At 43.3% G+C, this 25,298-nt stretch overlaps 1 protein-coding gene across 16 annotated transcripts in view; it reads right to left on the minus strand.

The window, feature by feature from the left end:
• PRKN (parkin RBR E3 ubiquitin protein ligase) overlaps positions 1–25,298 on the minus strand; it is a 1,235,051-nt gene that overhangs the window by 869,047 nt on the left and 340,706 nt on the right. For 11 of the 16 annotated variants that reach the window (XM_053295156.1, XM_053295166.1, XM_053295224.1 and 8 more), the window contains one exon: positions 64–304. In XM_053295156.1, coding sequence (XP_053151131.1) covers positions 64–304 — 241 coding nt within the window. Of the gene's footprint in view, positions 1–63; positions 305–3,182; positions 3,227–3,368; positions 3,448–7,645; positions 7,673–8,651; positions 8,780–13,990; positions 14,011–25,298 lie in introns of those variants that run through there. The other 5 variants (XM_053295268.1, XM_053295204.1, XM_053295231.1 and 2 more) reach the window with 5 other exon arrangements.

The raw sequence follows: 25,298 nt of genomic DNA on the forward strand, positions 1-25,298 counted from the left end.
AACTGCACAGCCTCCTGAAAAGAAAGACTTTGCATTTTGATGTACATGGGTTCAGCAAGTTACCTGAATTGTCAGATAGCGAGGAACTGCTGCTATTCACGGTGTCCAAAATTACAGCAAGTCCAGCTGAGTTAGAAGGCAGAAGGTTGGTATTGAGATCCATACGAGTCAGGCTTTCACCTTTCCTTTCCTCACTTATTGGAATACCACAAACATTTTCCATTTCAGACTTTTCCCATTTCTGATCATTTTTCAATCGATTTTGAACAATGTGAACAGTACTATGCTGGGGCAGGTCACATGTCTGAAAAATAAGAATAAAATTATCTTAAGTATTTCAGTTTGAAATAAAAGAAACATTTCCTGTCTCCAGTTTGGTATTTTTAAAGTGGTTCCCAATCTATTTCATGTAGAATTTCAATGAACACTAATGGAGTTTAAGAAAAAGTGACAAGTGTAAATGGCTGAAATTAGGATTACTTACGCTGGCTACGGGGTCATGATGCTTTAATGTTTCTAAACATTTAGAAAGAAATGGTGTAGCACAGTCAACAGCAATTCTGAGCCATATTTTTAAAAAAGGTATACACTCACTGCTATATAATAAACTAGTAGGTGAGGCTGGTCGTTGACCAGGCAAAGTCATTTTACATAAATTACATTTCTAGGAAAGTTCAAGCAGTTCAATATGTCATAGCATTTTTAATCAATGTGCTTGCAAAAGGGAAGTAAAAGAACAGTTTGGAATTTGGAAGATTTTAATTTCAAATATTATTCATTTATTGCATAATGACCATATATAATAAGTTTTAATCATAGTCAGTTTGAATCTGGGGAAAATCTTCTGGTTATCTTGAGCATTATTTTGTTTTGGAACTACTGATCTGATTATTGAGTGTTAAAATTCTGTTAAAAACAATAACAGCAAAAATATAATGATTAATTCAGAATTTCAGCTAACTCCCCCCTCCAAATTATTTAAACATGTCCCCAAGCATATTCCAGTGTAAACAGTGGTGCATTCAGGTACTTTAAGAGACAGGAGCGTTTATGCAAAATTTAGCATGTGTAGGTAATTAGGATGTATGATATACAGAATTCCTCAAAAAAATTATTTAAATTTTTGCCGTGCATGCTCCGGTGCAAAAATTACTTCATCCAGCTAATTTAAGAGGCAGTATTGTTCATCCAAAATTTGGTATCTGTGGGTCATCAGAAAGAATGACTTAATTTCACACAAACAAATTCTTCAAAATGTATAATAGATTAAAATGGCGGAGACTGAAAAAAATAAATATGGGTTGAATCCCTCCTAGTATTTCCATGAACAGAAGAGATTCCCCTCACTCAAGAAGGGAGGGGCAATTTTTACCAAACACTCCTTCCCTCTGTAGCTCCCTGGATTAGCCAAAGAACATGTCCCCCCCCCCACACACACACACATATTCAAATGCCCATAAACACATTACTGCAAGGGTCATATTTTCAGAGATAGTGCTAAATCTGTTCAAGTGTAAGTATTTCAAAGCTAAAATCAGTGGTTGAGGCTACACATTGGCCCATCCTAAAGAACAAGTCTCCTGCAAAAAAAAAAAAAAAAAAAAAGCGGGGGGGAGGAACTATCCCTTCTGATGGTGTCATTAAACATTTCACTAAGGCAGGTTCTTCAATGCAGCAAATACATCACTTCCTTTTCATAAAGCCAGTCCTTTTCACAACACCTGTCCCAAGTCCTTCCAGGTTCCAAATTGGGATCCAAATATCCCTGTGAAAGGACTCGGCACATGCTGAATTGGAACTTATAAATTTACAATTACCTGCAGGATTTAGGGCCAGTGTATCTGTCACTGCATTTGCCCACATAAAGCTGATCAGGTCCTTCCTTGCAGGTCCTGTTTCAGGCCCCACCACTGACACAGGTTTGGTTGGTGGGAATCAGCGACAGGACCTTTTCAGTAGTAGCCTGTCTTTGGAATGCCCTTCCAGAGGAGAATCACCAATCTCACTCCCTGATGAGGTTTTAAATGAGCTTGAAAACCCAAGATGCATCTATATCTGGTTTTAATAAGTTTTCCAGTTCAATCAGTTTTCTGTTATTGCATTTAATTTTGTCTGTGGTTTGTTTGTTATAGTGGCTGACATCCTCACTAATGAAGCATGTACATTAGTAGGGTCTGTGGGAACATAGCAAGAACCCTCATGCAACTCACCCAGTCTGTTTGTACTCATGCCAGGGGCGTAACAAGGCTGGAGTGGGCCCAGAGAAAAATTTTTAAAATGGGCCCCTCGCTGATACAAACACACACACTTCACAATATATAGTCATGTGACTTACCTCTGGGGGGGCCCTCAAGGCGTAGGGGCCCCCAGGCAGCCGCCTCCCCTTGCCTAATAGTAGTTACGCCCCTGACTCATGCTGCTGCTAATACTTCCCAGTGCTGCCCACACTCTAGAGGTGCTCTGTCAGAGCGGAAGCATGTCATGAAAGTCAGTGATGTGTTACTGCTCTTGCAGAGTACTTCATAACCCACAGCACAATTTCATCAGGACATGGGGCAGGATGTCATAGATCCTGTGGAGATCTCTGCTGTTTTTAGTGGCAACGTGATGTTTATCTTAAAATTAAGTTCTGCCTTTTGTGTCAATTTTATTAAATATATTTTAAAAAATCATACCTTTTTCCTGCTGTTCATAGCAGTTTACAAAGCAATGAAAGATTCAGTTGAAGCAAAAGGAAATCCTTCACAATATCAAAGTCGAAAAACTAAGGTGGCAACAGAACGGGCTTTCAGCCAAAAGCTTGATCAAAAATAAACATTGTATAGCTGTTTCAAACAGAAAGCAAGGAATAGCTATCCTAATGTCTACTGTGAGGTGGTTCTTAAGCTTCGGAATAGCTGCTGTGAAAGCCCTATTCTGAGCTGTCACTGTTCTCACCAGATAGAGAGTCAGTACAGACAATAAAGGCTGCTAAATGTACAACAGCTGTCAAGTGGACTCATATGGGGAGAGAGAGTCCCTAAAGTACAATGGTCCCAGGCCATGCAAAGCCTTAAAGGTTAAAAACTAGCACCTTGGATTGACCTGGGAGCATTTTGGCAACCAGTGGCCAGCTAGCATCCAGACTAACCCTCTAGTGACACACCAGAAGGCCTTCTGATAACTGCAACGGGTTATTTTACCTGGTGCGAGACGCCCAATTGATCACACCAAGAGGAAATCAGGATTTACAAAGCTTTATCTCCACAGAGTGAAAGAAAGCGCAGTTCATGGAATCAAGTTCCAGTCAAAGTAGAGCCCCCCACCCCGCCCACAAAAAAAGGGTGGCTGAACAAAGTATATATAGAAATTAGTTACAAATTTCACACCTTTGATGAATCAAAGCCAAGGAAGCAGCCTGGTGATACATCACAATGATCCATTTTCAGAAGAAAACAGCAGATGACATTGTTACGACCCTTACATTCCAGAGACAGTATATTGCCACTTAAATCAAGGAGAGACGACCCTGGTTCCCACCAAAAGGGGAGAACAGGATGGCACATTTGTTTCATGATTGTTACAAAGCAGAGGATACAAGAATAACAAAGGGGTGTGAAGAACTCATGAAAGAGTCTGTTCTCATGAGAGAGTGATGACAATAGCGTTTATGCAGAGAACCAGGTCAGGCATAAGACTCAGGCCCTGTTTGTAGCATCTAAGATGGCGTAAATCATGCCAAATCTGGCTAGAACAATTATAAAGGTATTCCACAGGTAACACTTTCACACTATCATCTGGGAGCGGTTTGCAGGGGGAAGAGCTCCTACACTTTTACACAGATGAGTAGAACCTCCATTTGGATATGCAAAGTCAGCACCCAGACTAGAACATAAGAACAGCCCTTCTGGATCAGGCCCAAGGCCCATCTAGTCCAGCATCCTGTTCCACACACTGCCTTCCCAGATGCCTCTGGGGAGCTCACAGGCAAGTGGTGATGGCATGCCCTCCCTCCTGCTGTTGCTCCCTTGCAACTGGATTATCACAGTAGCCACAAACTGGAAGCATAACAGGTTCTCTGAGCATCAAGAGAAACTTTCCAGCACACATCGCACTGCCTGGAGAATGGAAAACCTCATCACATCTTCAGCCATCCTGTGATTAACCACAAACAGGCCAGAAGCGGGTCAAGCCCTACTGAAGGCATTGCAAGCAAATGATCATAGACTGTGCTCTGCAGAGTGGCACATTCACAGATGGCAGCCCCTGCAGCCTGTTGCCAAAACAACTTATCTTGGGGCTGCAAATAACAACCCTCCATATGATTTGGAACTGTGGGATGACAGCTTCCATTTTGGGATACCTGAGCCGACGGGATCCTGAACTCTGCACATGCCCACATTTGGCAAACTGTGCAATTCGGTCGCTTAGCACAAGCAAAGAATGGTGCCTGAAGAGGAAAGCTGGTCTTGTGGTAGCAAGCATGACTTGTCCGCTTAGCAAAGCAGGGTCTGCCCTGGTAGCATATGAATGGGAGACTAGACGTGCAAGCACTGTACGATATTCCTCTCAGGGGATGGAGCCGCTCTGGGAAGAGCAGAAGTTTCCAAGTTCCCTCTCCAAGATAGGGTAGAGAGAGATTGGAGAAGCCGCTGCCAGTCTGTGAAGACAATACTGAGCTCGATAGACCAATGGTCTGACTCATTATATGACAGCTTCCTATGTTCCTAAGCAGTCCTAGATCACCATAACAAGGAACCAGTGTTCCCTCCAAGGTGTGTGTGCGTGCGTGCTCATGCTCACATGGTTTTAAATGTCTGGTCAGTTAATTATAGATCCCGCTCAGGTTTAATCAGGAAGGTCCTATTCTGAATGCATGTTCACACACACTGCCTTGATACTGATACCAGAAAAAAACTCATTCTACTCACAAATGAACAAAATTAGAAAGAACATTGCAAAAGACTGAAGGGAATCATCCCCCAAACCTCTCTTTATCTGACTTTCAAAGAAAAGGGAAAGCTGGCAAAGTAGACCTCAGGTTAAAAACATACTCTCAGAGAGAATAGTTAACAGCTTGATCAAAAATAAACATTGTATTGCTGCTTCAAAAGGAAAGCAAGGAATAGCTATCCTAATGTTATATCCTAAAGTTATCTCCCTCCTGCAAGGGATAATTCTCCTCCACAGTAACTCAGATAAGTGCAGTAAATCCACACCCCACTGTCAACAACCTAATGAGCTGGTGAGGATAAAGGAGCGAAGTCATTAAGATTTAAGAAAAACTTATATCCCAGTTCTCAGATAAGCTCTTAAGGTCACTCATTCAAACCTCCACATACACTTCACCCAAGTCATTTCCAGCTTTTTGTTTAGTGGGTCTACATCCAAGCTGACCAACTCTTGCAACCATGAACTTAATTGTTTCACCTGAGTTTCAGCCCCTCCGGGAAGGGATCATGATTTATGCATTGCCTCCAGCCATATTTTGGAGTACACATATTCCTGGCCCAGCCACATGGCCTTGGAATCAGAACTGGAATCGGAATCTATACGGACCATTACCATGATGGTTCTCAAGCTTGCGAGTGGTAGCTCTACACCACTTGCCCTTTCTTCTTCCTGCTTTTCTGCTGCCTTCTTCTTGCAAGGAAATCTGCTCGAGTGCCCATCTATAAGGGCACTGGACGCACCACCAGATCAGGATTGATAAAACTAACCTGCTGCCCCTCTAAATCTTCTCGCCCATTTCTCTTTCCTTTCCATTTCTGCATCTTACTACAGAAAGCCCTTTCTACAGCAAGGCTTAAACTGATTAATTTACCATTTGGACCTTAAGCTAAAATTCCTCTTTGTGAGATTCTTGTTAAGACAGTTAAGATTTTATTGCTTTGCCTAACCTACTTCTCATTTTCTGTACCCCTTCTTCCTCCAAATAAATCTTTAAACTGCATATACATTTCTTCATTTCCAGACCAAAGCTTTGCTCAAGACTTATACTGTAATAGGCTGCTCCTCCCACAGTCAAGCTGATTCCACACATTAACCCAAAGGTATAGCTGGAGTGTCCTAGCCAAGCACTCCAGAACAGATCTATTAACAAGCCACAACTCTCTATTACAAACTTCTCAGGTACTCCTAGAAATGGCAAATGCACCCACGCAATCAAAACACCAAGATAGGATGGCTACTGTTTTTGTCCTAACTGGGTTAGGAGCAGGATAGAGAATCAAGATTACCCTGGACTCAGAAATCTGAGGGGATTCCCATAGCCATACATCTCTGAGAATACTGCCTCCTACCTTTTGATGGTTGTGTGAACCAGCCTCAGGTTTTTCTGTTGCACAATGTGGGGTAAGAAGTGATTTTTGGAGATGGCCTCTTTTTTCTGCAGACACCTATGCCTCCCAAAACTATGTCTCTTAGAAATGAGGGATCCTCAGAAAGAGAGTGCTGAGAGGCACATGTGGCTGCAGAGGGAAGAGGAGATTGCCCACACACCTCTTGCATTGGTGGAGGATTAGTCCTGATATTGCCCAGTTTAGCTAGTACAGAATAATTTAGATATAACCATAAGAACATAAGAACAGCCCTGCTGGATCAGGCCCAGGGTCCAGCATCCTGTTTTGCACAGTGGCCCACCAGAGGCCATTGGAAGCCTACAGCAGGAGTTGAGGGCATGCCCTCTCTCCTGCTGTTAGTCCCCTGCAACCATGCCTTCCAAGACTATCCAGAAGAGCATTCTGTACCAGTTGAAACTTCTGAGTCATCTTCAGGGGCAGCTCCATGTAGAACACATTGCAGTAATCAAACATGAGAGTTAACAGAAGTTAATGCATCAGCATGGCAAGCTCTGAGCAATCCAGGAGATTTCCTTATTAGCTACAAATGGAAGAAAGCACACCTAGCAACAACTGTAATGGGCAGCGCTGGGCCCAGGAGCACCCCAGACTTTTATTTGATTAGATAATTCATTAATTAGAGACAGCTAATGCCTTCCAGATCACCATTATCCAATTATGTTGTTTTAAACTCTTTCAATTTGTAGCTATATTATTAGCTACATAGCCTCTACTTTACATTTTCTTTTCTTTTCACAGTTTCACTTTATTATTCAATGTACCCTGCGATATTGCTTTCCTCTACATCCCCACGCCTGGCATTTTCTGTTTATTTATAGTTTAACTCGGGGCGGGGGGAGTCCTCTTTGAATCATTTTTAGAAAGGCTATATTTTTATTGATTTCTTACATAAAGTTCTTAAATATGAAAATGCATTTGATTATTAAAATTGAATTTAATAAAGCTTTTCCCAAGGAAGTAATAATCCAGTCAACAGAGACTTGTCAGAGCAATGATTCTGCTGGTTTATTAATCAAAGAATGCTAATACTAGGCTTTAACTTTCAAACTTCATGTTAACATTAAAGAACTACTTTTTTATTTTAACACTGTAGTGAAGTAGCCTTGTGTAAGTTAATTCATTAATACATAAAAGTCACTTCATGAATGCAAAAAGAATAGCAATGTTTAATCTGAAACTATTCTCACATTTACAATATTGGGCACAATCCACCAGAAATCTCTTTCACAAATCCCAGCCTGAAATGTGAACTCCATGCATCTGGTAGATATTTAAGAGAGAGTCTTCTCTATGAGCCAAATCACCTATTGAGATCATCCAGAGAGGTCCCTCTGCAGTTGCCACCAGTTCGTCTCAGGGACAGGCCTTCTCTGTTGCTGCTTGAGACTTTGGAAAGTACTCTGATACGAACAAGCTGGCAACTCCCCTTTTTAGAATTGGGGTTTGCTCTCTAAGAACCCAGAGAGCCAAGTTGAGGCCTGTGAGTGTGTTTTTGCAAGAGACAACTAGGATGTGAGCTTTTGATTTTGCTGAACTACAGTAACCAAATGAAATTGTTTCTATCTACCCAAGGTCAAAAATGTGTTTTTGAGCTATGTGCTAAATGCTGAGAATCATTATACTGAGTGCTGGGAATAATTATATTAAAATGATGAGAATCATATTTTAGAAGGCTATAGAAACCACATAGATAAAGAATGCCTATGTGTTTATGAGGAGCATGTTAGATTAACATAATGCTGACACTCTTGCATGTTATTTCTTTGAGTGACATTTTATCTCTGAATAACAATTTTTCTTGGAACTGAAAGGCACCAATTAGGCTTTGAGAACTGACCCCAGACCGGTCAAGCCATGTGTAAATAGGAATGTTTTTCTATCTGGACTGTAAACAAGTCAGGCCTGGGACCCACTATGCCAGTGATGGGAGACCAAAATTTGTTTACATTAAGGATGGAGACTTAGAGAGAAATGATGTGGCTGTTTTTGATTTGAGATATGACAAGGAAGCTGAGGAGAGGTTATAAAAGAGATCTACCCCTGCCCCACAAGGGATAATTGAACAGGAGAGAGAAACATGGGCAGAAAGAACAGAGCAATGTAGAGCTAGCATGGGAAGGGAAGCAACTCAGACCCCAGGGAGATGGATGTCTGCCCTGATTGGGGAAGAATATCCTCTGCCCCTTAGGTTGAGATGTGAAGGCAGCCTGTGCTTCCTAGACATTCCTGGGCTTTTCACCTAAGCTGCCTGGACAGCTTCCAGCCCTCCCAGCATTACTCCAAGGCCTCCTGAGACTACAAACGACTGACCAATAAATTGCTTATCTACTAGAAGCCTTCAATCCAGTCCTTTTCAGAACTCAGCCCGTTAGCTGTTAGCATTCTGCCTCGGCCTGCGTTCTGCATCGCCATCTTCCCTCCCCCTCAATCCCTCCGCCTCTCATTCCCTTTGCCTTTGGCTCACATTTCTCTACGTCAGTAATGAGCTCTCTTCTCCCCCTCCTTTCTCTGTCTTGGCCTCTCGGCTCAGAGACTATGCGTGGCTTTCTGCTTTCTGTTTGAGCAATCTTGGTTATTTGGGAACAAACTGAAGATAACTGAAGTTAATGGACATTGCTAGGCTTCGTTTAGCTGCATGTAAGCGAGGGAAAGGTGATCTTAGAAAGCCGCTTGTATGTAGGGTTGTGCAATTCAGATTTTTGGTGTTTCGATTTGAATCCAAATTGAAACACTCCTGATTTGTTTTTGAGTCCGAATCTGACCCATCCAAATCACCCCAGCTTCAATTTGGATCTGAATGAATACAAATCCAAACCGATTCAGATAAAAAATGGGTCCCAGGGCCAAAAGAGTGTGGTGGGGTGGTAATGCCTAATGGGTGGAGGCTACCACCCAAATTGCAGAGGGATTGGGCAAAGGGCTGATTTTTGGTGAATTGTTGAAGTTCTGAGTGTAGATTCTCTGGTAGCAAATGAGATTTTCAATACAAACCATGAATCAACTCTCATTTGCTATCAGAGAATCCATACTCAGAACACCTCAGAAACAACAGAACCCTGTACCCCATGGGTTAGAAACCCATGGGGGTGGCTGGCACCCTCTGTTCACTACACCGCCACTCACTCTGGGCCACCCTAGCGCCCCCCAATTGCAGTTATGGGGCTGCTGAAACCTACATGATTCCCTATGGAGAAAAAATTTAAAGATGCATAAATTTCAACAAATCACCCAAAATCAGCCCTCTGCCCAAATCCTTTGAAAAAAATTCTGGTAGCTTCCTTGCCCCCCTTGGGCACTACTGCCAACCCCACACTGCTCTAGGCCACCCCTTTCCCCGCAACATGAAGCGATACACCTCCATTACACCTTATGGGAGAAAACCTTAAGGACGCGTAAACAACAATTCACCAAAAATCAGCCCTTTGCTCAATCCCGCTGCAATCTGGGTGGTAGCCTCCACCTATTAGGCACTAGCACCCCACCCCACTCTTCAACCTCATATCCCACTTTATGCCCCAAATCTGCGCCAAAAACACTACAACAGTTTACCAAAAATCAGCCCTTTGCCCAATTCCTTTGCAATTTGGGTGGTAGCCTCTACCCATTAGGCACTTAACTTAAACTAAGTAGTACCCCACTGCCTTACGGGTGGGAGTGGGGTGCAGTTGGCACATGACAGTTGAGAGTTGGCCTGTCGAAAAGACAGTCAAAATGAATAGAAGAAATGAATGTGTGTAATGAATCCTCATGAGGATTCATTGAGTGAAAGTTATTATACACCAAAGAATCCAATCACTTGAAAAATAATGACCACACATTTTGCTCCATAACTCCACTTCTATAAGGGCTAGAGCTTAGCTTTATTTAAAAAATGAAAGCAGGCAATCTGGGGGAATTAACAGGAGGGATCCAAAACTTGAATCAATTCGAATCGAATCAGGCGTGATTTGATTTGTACCTGAATCTAGCCAATGGACCAGATTGGCTGCACCCTCCTCGCTCAGCGATGCAATAAAGATCATTAAAAATTACCAGCTGTGTGACATCTTCTACCCCCTACCTCCAGATTGCTTCCATGATCTCAGAAAGCAAACTGGAAGAGCCTCTGTTCGGCTAAGTTAAGAGGGCCAAGTCAGCCCTTATCTTAACAAATCCCTACTGAAATAAGAGCCTCCCCATCTCTCACAGCTTTTAAAAAGTCCTTACAGATGCATTTATTCACTCAAGCTTTTTAATTAGAATTGTAGTTTTAAATTGTTTTAATGTTTTGATTTTGTTTTATTTGTTTTATGTTTTATGTTTAAACAAACTTACAGGGTCCTTCTCTGGACCCTGTACGTTTGGGGTGGTATAAAAATATGATAGATAGATAGATAGATACATGTGGAATCTAAACAAATACTTATGTTGCACTCTGAACTTATTTGAATTCCCACATAAAATCCCTTCTGCATTTTAAACCTTACCAAATTTAAAAGATCTTTGGTGGTACAGAGTTGGGGAAGCAGTATGTAGGGAAACTTAAAATAATGTGGGGATGATGACTTCTTATAGACAGTACCAGAAATATGTGGCTTTTTACCTACACTGGCTAGAACCCACACAAGCCAAAGAGCAGTGTGTTTCCAGAGAGCTTCCATCATGGTAGTTCCTTTGACTGCAGCCCCTTGTACTTCATGGGATGCTGCTCTGGAAGACATCAAACTTTTGGAATGATTGAGCATAGGAACACAGAAAGCTGCTTTATATCTGGTCAAACCAATGGACCAACTGGCTCAGTATTGTAAAATAGACTTGTAGCAGCTCTCTAAGGTTACAGGTAGGAGTCTCTCCCAGCCCTACCTGGAAATGCTAGGGAGTGAACCTGGGATCTTCTGCATGCAAGAAGATGCTCTACCACGGAGCAGCAGTGCCATCCCCTAAGGGGAATATCTTACAGTGCTCACATGTAGTCTGCCATCCATATGCAAACCAAGGCAGACCCTGTTTAGCAAAGGGAACAAGTCATGCTCACTACCACAAGACCAGCTCTCCTGGTACACTGCTTACAACACTTTGCATCCCCGCAGTCATTTCCACAATTCTATTTAAGTAATTACTACAATAACAATGCTTCTAATATATGCCTTTAGGATTGCAATCCTTTTGGTTTCAAGACTACTGGACCCCTGAGTGGGACAAGAGACAGAGACAAGGCAGGCAGAGACTGTGCAAAACAGGTAAATTAAAAGATGGCGTTTGGAGGAATTAAGGAGATTGAAGGTACTGACAGGCAAATCTAGCATGTCAAGGGCAGAAACCAGAGCTCATGAGCAGAGAGTAGGCTTGTGCATTTCGATTCGGGTACAAAACGTTTTGTGCCCGGAAATGGCAATTTCGAAGGTTTTGTAACCAAAACAAAATCAAGAATTAAAAACCAGAGATTTTTGTTTCTAAATCGAAATGACTGTGTTTTGGACAGAATGCTTTGTTCTTCAGAAAAGCATTGCAATTCAAATTGACTTCTCTGACTCTCTCCACTCCAGCTGAGGCACTGAGTGATTAGCAGAAGATAAGATATGCAAAATGCTGTTGAGCTTGAATGGTTTAGTTAAGTATGTGTTGTATTCAGTGTGATTGAAATGCAAACTGACCTTGCAAAGGGATTGAAAGGCAGCATTTTGAGACAGAAATACCCAAATATCTTTGGGAGCTCAATGCAATTCCAAAGCTCTTGCTAAAAGTCATGGTATAAATTGTGTGGAGAAGCTTTTTGAGAAGCTGGTTAGGAAAGTTCTGAAATTACACAGGTTTTTCTTTCCAACGGTTTAGAAAGAATCTCTTGACTTGTTCCGGGCTCTTTTGAAGAGCTATTTAGTTTTTCTTCTGATTTTTATGAGTTATAATGGTGTCTAGGTTTTGTTGCCAAAGTTGAGCAGTCTAATGTAATTAGGGCCACAATGTAATTTGGTGTGACATGATGTCTAAGCCAGTGGTTCACAAATTTTGCCATTGCAGGGACAGGTCATCCACATGAGACTACAGGAGACAAAAGGAGGGGGGTGGGGAATACCCCTGTCAATTGACAGCCCTAGGAATCTTAGTTGCATCTCTCTTGTAACCATGATCCATGGTTTTGCACTTTTGCAGCTAACGGGCCAAACCACTGCCCACTCCATCCTCATAGTAGCAATTCCCTCCACCATTCCTACTATCTTTCCCCTTCAGTCTGGCATGTTGTATGCCAAGGATCAAGTTCACCTCTTGTTCCCCACTCAAACCCTACCCTTTCTTCCTGCCTCCACTTTCCCCTTCTCCTCAGTGCATGAAGCAAATTCTCCCTCTGCCCTCAACCCAAACCCTGCCCTTTCCCCTTGAGGAGGATGTCATCTTCACTTGGTACAGAGCGGTGGGTTCTCTGCAGGGAGGGAGAGTGGATAAATTAGAAGCTGGCAAGGGAGATGAGGAGAAGCCTACATAGGAACATAGGAAGCTGCCATGTACTGAGTCAGACCATTGGGCTATCTAGCTCAGTATTGTCTTCACAGACTGGCAGCGGCTTTGCAGGCAAGAATCTCTCTCAGCCCTATCTTGGAGAAGCCAGGGAGGAAACTTGGAACCTTCTCATGCAAATGTTCTTCCCAGAGTGGCCCCATCCCCTAAGGGGAATATCTTACAGTGCTCACACTGTACAAGTCATGCCTGCTACCACAAGACCAGCTCTCCTCTCTAGCAGCAGTGACCCAGTGAGGGTAACACTGCCACCACCCATTCAGAGCCTGCAGCTCACAGAAGGGCTAGCTATGCACAGAATGAAAAAAGCAATCAAATGCAGTACCAATCAAATGCAGATAAAAGTATTAAAACATATAAATAATTTCTATATAACTGCTTGGGCTTCTGTGAGGGGTCACCCTACTTAAAGGTACCTTTGCCACAACTCAGATCAGTTTAGGCAGGGTCTGAGACCAATTCTCACTTATCTCCCCACCACCAGCCTTGTTGGCATAACAGCATGGGACTCTCTTTTCAGGTCTGGTGGGAGAGGAAACAAAACACACTCGATAAAATTAAGTAACAGGATTTTATTTAACAAACGTTCTTTAAGTGTGATGGTGACATGTTCTCAAGGTATATAAGCATAGTGATTTCAAAGTGCTTACAGATGTTAACTGTCTTTCTCCATTCTGGAGTCAAATGCCCTGATTGGTTACAACGTTTCTGCTCAGCCTCCCTCCTGAGGACTTTTGGGTCTTCCCCTGAACAGGCTTTGGCTTTCCAGCAGAGAACAGATCAAACCCTGCCTCCCCTAAGCCCCACTCAGGGGCGTAGTGAGGTTCCCTGTGGCAGACCCAAAGGGGTAGGGCAACCTTACACTCCCAACCACCTTCCTCCTCCACAAGGCAGCCCCTCCTCCCAGCGGCTCCTGCATGGCAGCCAGGCCAGGGGGAGGAGCAGCCATGAGAAGCTGGGAGGAAGAAGCCCGGGGGAGAGCATGGTGTGCCCCAGCAGCACCTGGTGGCAGCCTTGTGGGCCCCCTGACCCTTCGGCCTGGGGAACATTTGTGCCCCGCCTTGTCCACTGGACGCTACGCCCATGGCCCCACTTCTCTCTTCACCAGAAAAATCTGCCCTGTTCAGAACATTTCTCTATCCAAGCCTCTGGCTCACCTTCTCCCCTCTTTACTGTCTGACAAACTGTCATCCAACTGATCCGTACTTGTCACTTCTCTTTCTAACTGCCAAGCCCCTCCTGTATTCCAAGCACAGTTTCCTTCGGTCTCCTGAAGGGGTTTCACTTCTGTTGCTGCTGTCGATCAAATTCCTGCACAGACTTAGGCATTTCTATAAGCATAAGTTCCAAAACAGTTTAGGGAAACAATACATAAATGTACCAAGCAATGCTAAAAAATACAAACAGTCACAGACACACAGATGGAAATGAAGCTCCCATACCAAACCAAGAGAGAAACATGCAACTTTTGCAGACAGGTTCCAGACCTCACCCAGATTACAAAAAAAACCAAACAAAAATTTAAAAAGGAAAACCCCAGAAACATTCAGTACATTCCTGGAAACTTTGGGAAAACTCATCCACTGGAAAGCATGGAGAATGATACCTCATAGAGAGAGAAAAAGACTGGAGTCATAGACAAATAGGACAATAGTGGCCAGTGATGCTGGTTCCAGGGGGGCAGTGATCGTGGAGGAAAATACCTTTAAACAACAGCGAACTATTGCTGGCACTCAACATCCTGCGGGAGGCCCAGAAGGCCAAGGCAGGAGCCCATGGGAAGGCCTTCCTGCCCCCACCGCCAGAGGTGACCCTAGGTAATGTTGGAGCCTGGAACTAAAGGCCATTGTAGCCCACCCCCAGGGGGTATGGAGGCCCTGGAGTTTGGTCTGGAAGTCCAGGGGTAAAAGCGCCTCTGCCCACCGCTCAGCAGTTCTCCACAGATGTGCAGTGTCCATTTGAGTGGACTGCTGTGCTGACCATTCAAATGGCCACTGCACATCCATAGAGACCAACTGAGCGGCAGGGGCAGGGCAGCCTCCCCAGAGGATGCTGGGTCAGCCTCCTGGGCTTCTCACATGCTGCGGAGTGCCAGAGGAGGGGACAGTCATTGTTTTTAAAAGGTATTTTCCCCCACACTTGCTACCCACTGGAACCATCACCACTGGAGGAATGATTGCAAACCGCAAGCCATTTTAGTAGTACCTATATGGTATAATATTTGATCTTGCAATATCCAACCTTTTTTTCTTCACACTACCCACCATAGCATAGAGGAAAATAAGAGGAACAGTTCTTCTTCTATGACATAATTAAACAACATAATACATGACAAGTTAATAGTAACAAAGCCTCTACATATTATTATTGTTGTTGTTGTTTACACAGTCAGACAGGTGTTATTGACTGGTTTGTTTTATCCAGACATTGAGTCCTTCCCAAGGACCTGGGATGGCTGAATTTTATTATCAATGTGGTTGCTGTTATTATAGATATCATCGCAGAATATAGGCTGTTCCCAGTAAAGTTGCTTTTTGTAATTGGCTGATGGTGATTTCTGTGGCCCCTATGGTGTTGAGGTGCTCTTCAAGGTCTTTTGGGATTGCACCTAGGGTGCCAATTACCACTGGGATTACTTTGGTCTTTTTCTGCCACAGCCTTTCAATTTCAATTTGTAGATCTTTTTATTTTGTGATTTTTTTCTATTTCTTTTTCTTCTATTCTGCTATACCCTGGTATTGCTATGTCAATTATTTTAACGTGTTTTTCTTTCTTCTCGACTACAGTTATATCTGGTGTATTGTGTGGCAGATGTTTGTCTGTTTGTAGTCGGAAGTCCCATAATATTTTTGCATCTTCATTTTCAACAACTTTTTCAATTTTATGGTCCCACCAATTCTTGGCTACAGGCAGCTTGTATTTCTTGCAGATGTTCCAGTGTTATCATCCCTGCTACCTTGTCATGCCTTTGTTTGTAGTCAGTCTGTGCGATCTTTTTACAACAGCTGATTAGGTGGTCCACTGTTTCATCTGCTTCTTTACAAAGGCAGCACTTGCTGTTTGTTGTTGATTTTTCAACTTTTGCTCTTACTGCATTTGTTCTTAGTGCCTGTTCTTGTGCAGCCAGTCTTAAACGCTCTGTTTCTTTCTTCAAGTTGCCATTCTTAAGCCATTGCCTGGTCTTGATGATGTCTGATTTTCCACTTATATTGTGCAAATATTGACCATGCAGGGGCTTATTTTTCCATTTTTCTGCTCGGTTCTTGACTTGTTCTTTCTTGTAGGCCTGCTTTGTTTCAGTGGTGTTGAATAGTTTTGCATTATTGACCATTTTAAGTGCATCTTCTTCACTGTCCTTGATATATTCTGCAATGCCTCTTTTCTTTGCCTCTACTGTTTGATGGACTTGCAACATTGCGCTTCCACCTGAGCTGCGAGGGAGGTATAGCATATCTACATCACTGCGGGGATGGAGAGCATGATTGATGGTCATTATTTTCCTGGTCTTATGATCTAGCATTTCTAGCTCTGCTTGGGTCCAGTCTATTATTCATGCAGTGTATCTGATAACAGGTATAGCCCAGGTGTTTATGGCTTGTATAGTGTTCCCGCCACTGAGTTTGGACTTTAGGATTTTTCTAACTCTCCTGATGTATTCACTTCCAATGTTTCTTTTAACTTCATTGTGTGCAATGTTATCAGCCTGGAGAATGCCCAAGTATTTGTAATGTTCTTTCTCTTCCAGGTTCTTGATCTTGCTTCCATTGGGCAGTTCTATTCCTTCTGTTTTTCTTATTTTTCCTCTGTTCATCATCAATGCACCACACTTGTCTAGTCCAAACTCCATTGCTATATTGCTACTGAATATACAGACAGTGTTTAGCAGTTTTGATTTAGCAATTGAATTTATGACTGGGACTTTACATACAGCTTCAGATTGTCCATGTACAGCAGATGGTTTATTTTACTTGATGTTTGATATCCGAGGCCTGTTCTGTTTAGTATTTGTGAAAGTGGGGTCATGGCGATTACAAACAACAGAGGGGATAGTGAGTCCCCTTGGAAAATACCTCTTCCAATGCTAACCTGTCCAAGTGTCTCGCCATTGATTGTTAACTGTGTACTCCACATGCTCATTGCTTTTTAAATAAATATCTGAATGTTTTTGCTGACACCAGTTGTTTCTAAACATTTTCGTATCCATGTGTGAGGCAATGAATCGAAGGCTTTCTTGTAGTCAATCCATGCAACCCTTAGATTTGTTTTTATTTATTTATTTATTTGATCTGTACACCACCCTTCCAAAATGGCTCAGGGCAGTTCACAATTAAAACACACCACTAAAACAGTAAAGAGCTAAAACAAATTAAAAAACAATAACAACTATTTAAAAACTTTTTCAAACAACAATTAAACAATTACAGTAATTGAAACCCCGAAATCGGGTTCTGAATTTTAAAATAAACCAGAAATTTAAAAACCCCACAATTTAGGAAGCTGAGAAAGCTTGTGTGAAAAAAAGGGTTTTCAGGTGTTTTTTGAAAATTTCCAGAGATGGGGAGGATCATATCTCAGCAGGGAGCGCATTGCACAATCTCGGGGCAGCGACTGAAAAGGCCCGTCTCTGTGTAGCCACCAAACGAGTTGGCAGTAACTGGAGATGGACCTCCTCAAATGATCTCAATGGGTGGTGGGGCTCATAACAAAGAAGATGTTCTCTTAGGTACCCAGGGCCTAAGCCGTTTAACTAGCACTTTGTATTTTGTCCGGAAACCTATTGGCAGCCAGTGTAACTCCATCAGTAAAGGAGTAACATGGTCTCTCCGAGATGACCCAGAGACTAACCTGGCTGCCGCGTTCTGAACCAACTGAAGTTTCCGGACTATGTACAAAGGCAGCCCCACGTAGAGCGCATTACAAAAGTCAAGTCTGGAAGTTACCAGCAGATATACCACAGTTTTGAGGTCACTGATCTCAAGAAACGGGCACAGCTGGCGTATCAGCCGGAGCTGATAGAAAGCACCCCTGGCCACCACGTCAACCTGAGAAACCAAGGAGAGACGTTGATCCAGAAGTACTCCCAGACTGCGAACCTGTTCCTTTTGGGGAAGTGTGACCCCATCTAGAACAGGGAGATCAAAATCATCTCTAGAGTTCTGACCCCGCACAATAAGTATCTCCGTCTTATCTGGATTCAGCTTCAGTTTATTCTCCCTCATCCAGCCCATTACTGCTTCCAGACAGGCATTTAGGGAGGATATGCCAGCTCCTGAAGAAGTTGACATGGAGAAGTAGATATGGGTGTCATCAGCATACTGGTAACACCCATCTCCAAATCCCCTGATGATCTCTCCCAGCAATTTCATGTAGATGTTAAAAAGCAGTGGAGAAAGTACGGAGCCTTGAGGGACACCATACTTAAGCTCATATTTTGAAGAGCAACAGTCTCCAGTCGACACCATCTGGAATCTATCCGAAAGGTAGGAGCGGAGCCACTGTAAAACAGTGCCTCCCACCCCCAACACCCTCAGACATTCCTGAAGGATACTATGGTCAATAGTATCGAAAGCCGCCAAGAGATCCAAAAGGACCAACAGAGTCACACTTCCTCTGTCAATTCCCAATTGGAGATCATCCATCAAGCCGACCAAGGCAGTCTCCACCCCATAGCCTGCCCGAAAACCAGTTTGAAATGGGTCTAGATAATCAGTTTCCTCCAAGTCCGCCTGGAGCTGAGAGGCCACCACCCTCTCAATTACCTTGCCCAGCCATGGGAGGTTGGAAACAGGCCTATAATTGCTCGATTCTGAGGGATCTAATGCAGGCTTCTTTAGAAGAGGTCTAATGATTGCCTCCTTAAGACAAGGAGGCATCCTGCCCTCCCTCAGAGAAGCATTTATGATATCCACCAGGCTGTTTACAACAACCTCCCTGCTAGATCAAACAAGCCATGTTGGACAAGGGTCAAGAGAACAAGTGGTAGGCCTCCCCGATCCAAGCAGCTTGTACACATCCTCAGGAGTCACAAACTGAAACCGATCCAGTCGAATCACATAAGAGGAGTCGTTGAGCACCTCCAGCTCAGACATCAAATCAATTGTGGAGTTTACATCTAGGTTGGCCCGAATCCGAGAGATTTTATCTGTGAAAAACTCTTTAAACACATCACAGCGGGTAACTGATGACTCCATATTCTGGTTCGGGGGGGCAGATACTAATCCCCTCACAAACCTGAACAACTCCGCTGGATGTGAATTCGCAGAGGCAATACAGGCAGAAAAGAACTGCCTCTTTGCCGCACGTATTGCCTGAGCATAGATCTTTAGATGTGCTCTATGTCGCAATCTGTCAAATTTGAGTTGAGTCTTCCTCCACTTGCGCTCCAGTCGCCTACCTTGCCGTTTCAGCCCCCGTAGATCTTCCGTATACCAAGGGGCCAATTTTGAAGCGGGTTGGAGGGGACGCTTGGTAGCTATCGTGTCTACTGCCCTGGTGAGCAAGTTGTTCCAATTCTCAACCAGGGCATCAACAGGATCACCAGCAAAGCCAAAACTGAATCCCTCCAAGGTTTCTTGGAATCTTAATGGATCCAGTAACCTCTTTGGGCGGACCATTCTAATGGGCCCCTCGCCCCTGCGGAGGTGAGAAGTGGTTGTAAGTCCAACCTTAACCAGATGGTGGTCCGTCCATGACAATGGGGAAATCACAGGAGTCCCCACCCACGGAACACCACCCTGATCAGAGTAAAATACCAAATCAAGCATGTGACCTGAAATATGCATCAGTCCAGAGACCACTTGGGATAGGCCCATAGTTGTCATGGCCGCTATGAACTCCTGAGCTGCCCCGGACAAATTGGTCCCGAAATGAACATTGAAGTCCCCCAGCACCAAGAGTCTGGGAGACTCCAATGCGAGTTCCACGACGAAGTCCGTGAGCTCAGTAAGGGATTCCGCTGGGCAGTGAGGTGATCGGTACACCAACAGAAGTCCCAATCTATCCCTGGTCCCCAAACTCAAGTACATACATTCAATATGGACCGATACCCTGACAGGAACCCTTCTTCTTCTCTTGCAATTTTCTAAAATCATTTTGTCAATCAGCAGCTGGTCTTTTATGCCTCTGGTGTTTGGGCAATTTCCTTTCTGTTCAACTGGAAGCTGCTTATTAGTTAATAAGTGTTGCATCACTTCATCTGCTATTATTCCAGTTAATAATTTGAACATGGTTGGCAGGTAGGTTATTGGTCTATAATTACTTGGAACTGCACCTTTTGCTGGGTCTTTCATGATGAGATGAGTTTTCCCAGTTGTTAGCCATTGTTCAATATCGCCTCCTTGCAAAATGTGATTGAACTGTTTTGATAGTTGTTTATGGAGGCTTGTTAGGTGTTTAAGCCAAAAGCCATGCAGTTCATCGTCGCCTGGAGCAGTCCAGTTTTTAATTTTCTTTGCTCTTTCACTTATTCCGGTGTTATTATTAGATCTTGCATTTGTTGGTTACATTTATTATTATTTATTTACACAGTCAGATAGGTGTTATTGACTGCTTTGTTTTATCCAGACATCGAGTCCTTCCCAAGGACCTGGGATGGCTGAATTTTATTATCGTTGTTGTTGTTGTTGTTGTTATTTTACATTTATATCCTGCTCTTCCTCTGAGGAGCTCAGAGTGGTGTACATGGTTATTTTTATCCTCAGAACATCCCTGTGAAGTAGGTTAGGCTGAGAGATACATGACTGGCCCAGAGTCACCCAGTGAGTTCCATGGTTGAATGGGGATTCGAACTCGAGTCTTCCTGGTCCTAGTCCAGCACTCTAACCACTATATTATGCTGAGTTTTATGTAAAACTGAAGACAACACATTCACTTTAATGGAAAATCCATTTTCAGGGATAGAATATATTGATGCCAAAGGTGACCTGCTAAACAGAGAGAGAACTAAACCCACCACCACAGCTGGTTGAGCTATTATTATTCCCCACAATTATTATTGTCTTCTAAACACTTAAAGGGCAGAGATCTCATCATATCTTCAAGCTGGGTGTGCAGAAAGAAGATAAATTGGCAGAAATAATTGTATTTATTATTAATAATAATAATTTTAACTAAGGCTGATTATCAAAAACCAGGATAGATAGATGAAAAACTGCTGGTTCAAAACACATGAACATACTGCCTCCCCGCCTCCCCGTCTCACTTAGGAAAGGGAAAATTGGATATTGTTCAGTCAAAACGGGGGATTGCACATAATAGAACTCTTTCTGTATTCTGTTACTATATGGCAATTGGACATCATTACTCAGATACATATAGCGGAAAAGAGCAGTCTTCAGTAACTTAAATAATGAAGCAAACCGAACACCTTATCTAGTAAAAAATCCATTAGTGCAAAACCGAGCAAAACCCAGTGGCTCTTTATGGGTTTCCTGCGTTACTTCACAATGTTTAATGGAAAGCTAGGGTCTAATTACACAACTTGTAGATAGGACCTTTCAGAATTAGAATTCCATCACTCACTGAATCCAGGCTATTTTCACAATGCTGTGCGGAGCATCCGTAGCTGATCCAATTCATTTCCTGCAAATTATTACTTTACTTTTTGTCATAATAGATATAGCAATAAATTACTATATCTGCACAGTATACAATCCAAGAGATACCCAGGGACTAAAGTGACAATGGTCAATTTAGTCTTAAGGGTGCTACATTCCCAATGGGAAATGTTGTACAGTAAAAGCAAAGAATTGTAGCTTAGCTGAGTATTTAACAAAATAATGTCATGCCATAAGATTCTAAAAAAATGAATCAGCATATTTGTATATGAATTATTTTCACTGGATAATCTTTCCCAACTCTGTATTTCCAATCATTTTAAGTGCTGTCCAAAAAAAATTAGAAAGGGAAAGTTTTTTAAAAATATGCAGTATTCGGGAGTGGAGATGATTGATTGGTTTTTCCAACTCAAAATTTCACTGTTATTTTATAAATTTCTGAGGAACTGCAATGAGAATTCACAGCAAATTAAAGGGTATAAGCGTTTAACAACATGCTATATGAGGTCCTCAATAGCACTAAGTACTGTGTGCAGCTAAATCCCTCAGAATCATGACATTTTTCACACTTCCTAGAGGCAAGTAGAAGAAGCAAGAGAGGAGAGCTGGTCTTGTGGTAGCAAGGATGACTTGTCCCCTTAGCTAAGCAGGGTCTGCCCTGGTTGCATATGAATGGGAGACTAGAAGTGTGAGCACTGTAAGATATTCCCCTCAGGGGATGGAGCTGTTCAGAAGGTTTCAAGTTCCCTCCCTGGCTTCTTCAAGATAGGGCTGAGAGAGATTCCTGCCTGCAACCTTGGAGAAGCTGCTTCCAGTCTGTGAAGACAATACTGAGCTAAATGGACCAATGGTCTGGCTCAGTATATGGCAGCTTCCTATATTCCTAAGTAGCCTTTTTTTATTGCAAAAAATCAAGACTGAAAATAATAAATGTAAATTTAATTTCACACTTCCAGTTTACTATAGTCTGTGCAGAGATGTATCTTTAACATCACACTGAAATTCACTGTATCTTTATGATATGTCCTGGAAACATTTCTACTGAAGGGCCAGCACCAAAGTGCCCACTGCTGGACGTTGAGACCACCTCTGTGTTTATATAGCCTTTATGCAGTGAAGGTGGAGCAACTTTCTCAGGGCCCATCTGGGCCAGAGGGGGCCCATGAAGGGCACAATGAAACCTAGAGATGTCTCTGATTTCTAGTAAGGGGGAAGTGGGAACTAAACATTGCTAAATGTTTGATCTTAATTCATGAGAAACATAGAGATAATTCCAAGGTCTCTGTTTCAGACAGGGGTCTTTCCCAGCCCTATCTGGAGTTGCTAGAGATTGAACCTCGGACCTCTGATCTCCCCTCTTGTGTCCAGAACATTTTAACTGTGTGTTGTTCTTTTGAAAGAAAAGTGAGGCATATATTTTTAAAATAAAATTATTTCAGCCCTACTTGTTATGTATAGAGAGCCAAGCACAGGCTTATCTCTTTTTGGTTGAAACCAAAAATATGTTTGCACTAAGGCATCTGATAAAGGAGCAAGAGCAGCGGCAATGGCTGCCCTCAGTTCATGGAGGGCCACAACCCACAATTGTTCATTGCTCCAAACTCAATCAATACTTTATGCATCATAAAATGAGAGGAGGCATTTGCCAGTGGTAAAGAGCAGCTCTTATATGCTCACATATTCCCTATTAGCCTTTGCTTGCTATGACTCTGGAGAATATTTCTATTTATTTATTATTTTTTGTTTTTACATTTTATATCCTGCTCTTCCTCCAAGGAGCCCAGAGCGGTATACTACATACTTAAGTTTCTCCTCACAACAGCCCTGTGAAGTAGGTTAGCCTGAGAGAGAAGTGACTGGGCCAGAGTCACCCAGCAAGTCTCATGGCTGAATGGGGATTTGAACTCGGGTCTCCCTGGTCCTAGTCCAGCACTCTAACCGCTTATAGTTGTAATAAAAATTATGTTAATGCTCCTGACAACAATCATGAGTGTCTTTCATTCAACATTCATACTGACATAATTGTCCATCTTTGCAGTATCAGGAACTCTGGGATTAACACTGATAGATGGAACAAAATGAACTACAAAGATCTAATCTACAGCATGATGCTGAAGGTAACAGATTTGCACAAGTACTGCTCATTAGGTACACATGCTGCTGTTCTGGCTTTCTGCTGATGACTGCCTTCTTAATGAGATAATCATTTACTGGAGATAACAAATGTACCCAACTGGCAGTACTTGAACTTTCTTCCTCCAAATTTCAGCTCAACCAAAACTGCCCCCACCCTTGGTTTTAGTCCACAGCCTATTTTCACACTAATGCGAACTTTTTTCCTAATTTGCTTATTTGTCAAGTTCACTCTGCCTATCGTTTACTGCAATCCAGGGTTTCTTCTGTTTCTTTTTTGCTGCCTCTCTTCTCTGAAACTCATTGCATCTCAGCATCCACATCACTCCCTCCCTGCACCTGTTTAAACAGCATTTAAAAATGTACCTCTTTACCTCAAACCTCTGCTCTCCTCCTTCCCCCTTTCTTATGGTCTTGTCTTTTTAGACTATAAAACTGCAGCTAGGATTCTTACTTTTAACATAGTGGTTTTATTTTATTTTATTTTATTTACTTACTTACAGATCCTCACTGGAGATAAAGTATTACATCTGAGGGTGGGGCCATTGCTCAATGGTAGAGCATCTGCTTTGCATGTAGTAGGTCCCAGATTCAATCCCTGACATCTCTGAGAGGTTTCTCATACAGGAGCTTTACCCACATCTCCTCCAGAAGGGAGGGTGTGTGTTCTCAGTACAGCCGGAATTCTGCCAAATTTTCTGCCAAAAGATTTCAGATGGATGTCTTTGGAAGCACCCTCGACACAAATCGGACTTTCCCTGCTGGATTTCACCACATCCTGGTTTATATTCGAGTTTTAAAAATGTTTTTCAGTGAAGTTGCCTGGAAAATCCACTGCAAGGCGCTGACATCAGTCTTTACATTTACACGAGAAGAGCAAGTCATGCCTATAGAATGCAAAAACAAAGCTGCCTAGGCTTCGCCCTGAGGCAAGAGTGGAAAACCCAGTTTCCAGGCATTTTGCTCTTTGGAAGTTTTTGGAGGAAGGAGATCTGGGAGAAAGATTTGCTGTCTTTTGCAGAAAATGAGCATCTCCTTGCATGCCATCCAAGCTAGGATGAGGCTGCAAAAGCAGAGGTGATGCTTAAGGAGGGCTGACACATGCAGGGGCGGAGCTATCATTGGGCCAAAGGGTTCAAAGAACCCGGGCTGTGCCCAATCAGGAGCCGCGCTTCGCGGCCCCAACACACTCCCTGCATCTGACGTCAAACACAGGGGTGCTAGTTTAGCTCCCGAGCGGGGGCCGTGCGGCCCCTTCGGGAGCTAAACTAAGGCTGGCATTGCATTTGCAGCGCCAGACAGGAGCGGCTCTTCCCTGCTAAGGCAGGGAAGAGCTGCTTCTGGCTGTGCTGAGGATGCAGCACCAGCCTAAGTAGCTCCTGAAGGGGCCACACGGCCCCTTCAGGAGTTAAAAGGCTGCCGCTGTGTTCAGAGCACAGCCAGGAGTGGCTCTTCCCTGCAGGGGGGAAGTTTAACTTAGTTGCCTTAGTTTAACTCCCAAACGGAGCCTTGAGGCCTTAACGTCTGACGTGGGGGGGGGGGTGGCTAGCCCCACGTCTGACATCAGACGCAGGGGGCGGGGTTAGCGGGGCGGCCACTGCGGCTGCACACGGGCCGCCGGCGGTCCCGCTCCGCCGCTGGACACATACTGGGGACGTGTGTGTGTGTGTGTGTGTGTGTGTGTGTGTGTGTGTGTGTGTGTGTGTTGGGGTTGTGGTGGGCACGGGGGTGGGCAGGGATAGAAAGCCAATGCTGATAGCTAACAGACAGTCTAATC

This window comes from Hemicordylus capensis, chromosome 1 (assembly GCF_027244095.1).
Source record: "Hemicordylus capensis ecotype Gifberg chromosome 1, rHemCap1.1.pri, whole genome shotgun sequence".
Classification (NCBI taxonomy): Eukaryota; Metazoa; Chordata; class Lepidosauria; order Squamata; family Cordylidae; genus Hemicordylus; species Hemicordylus capensis.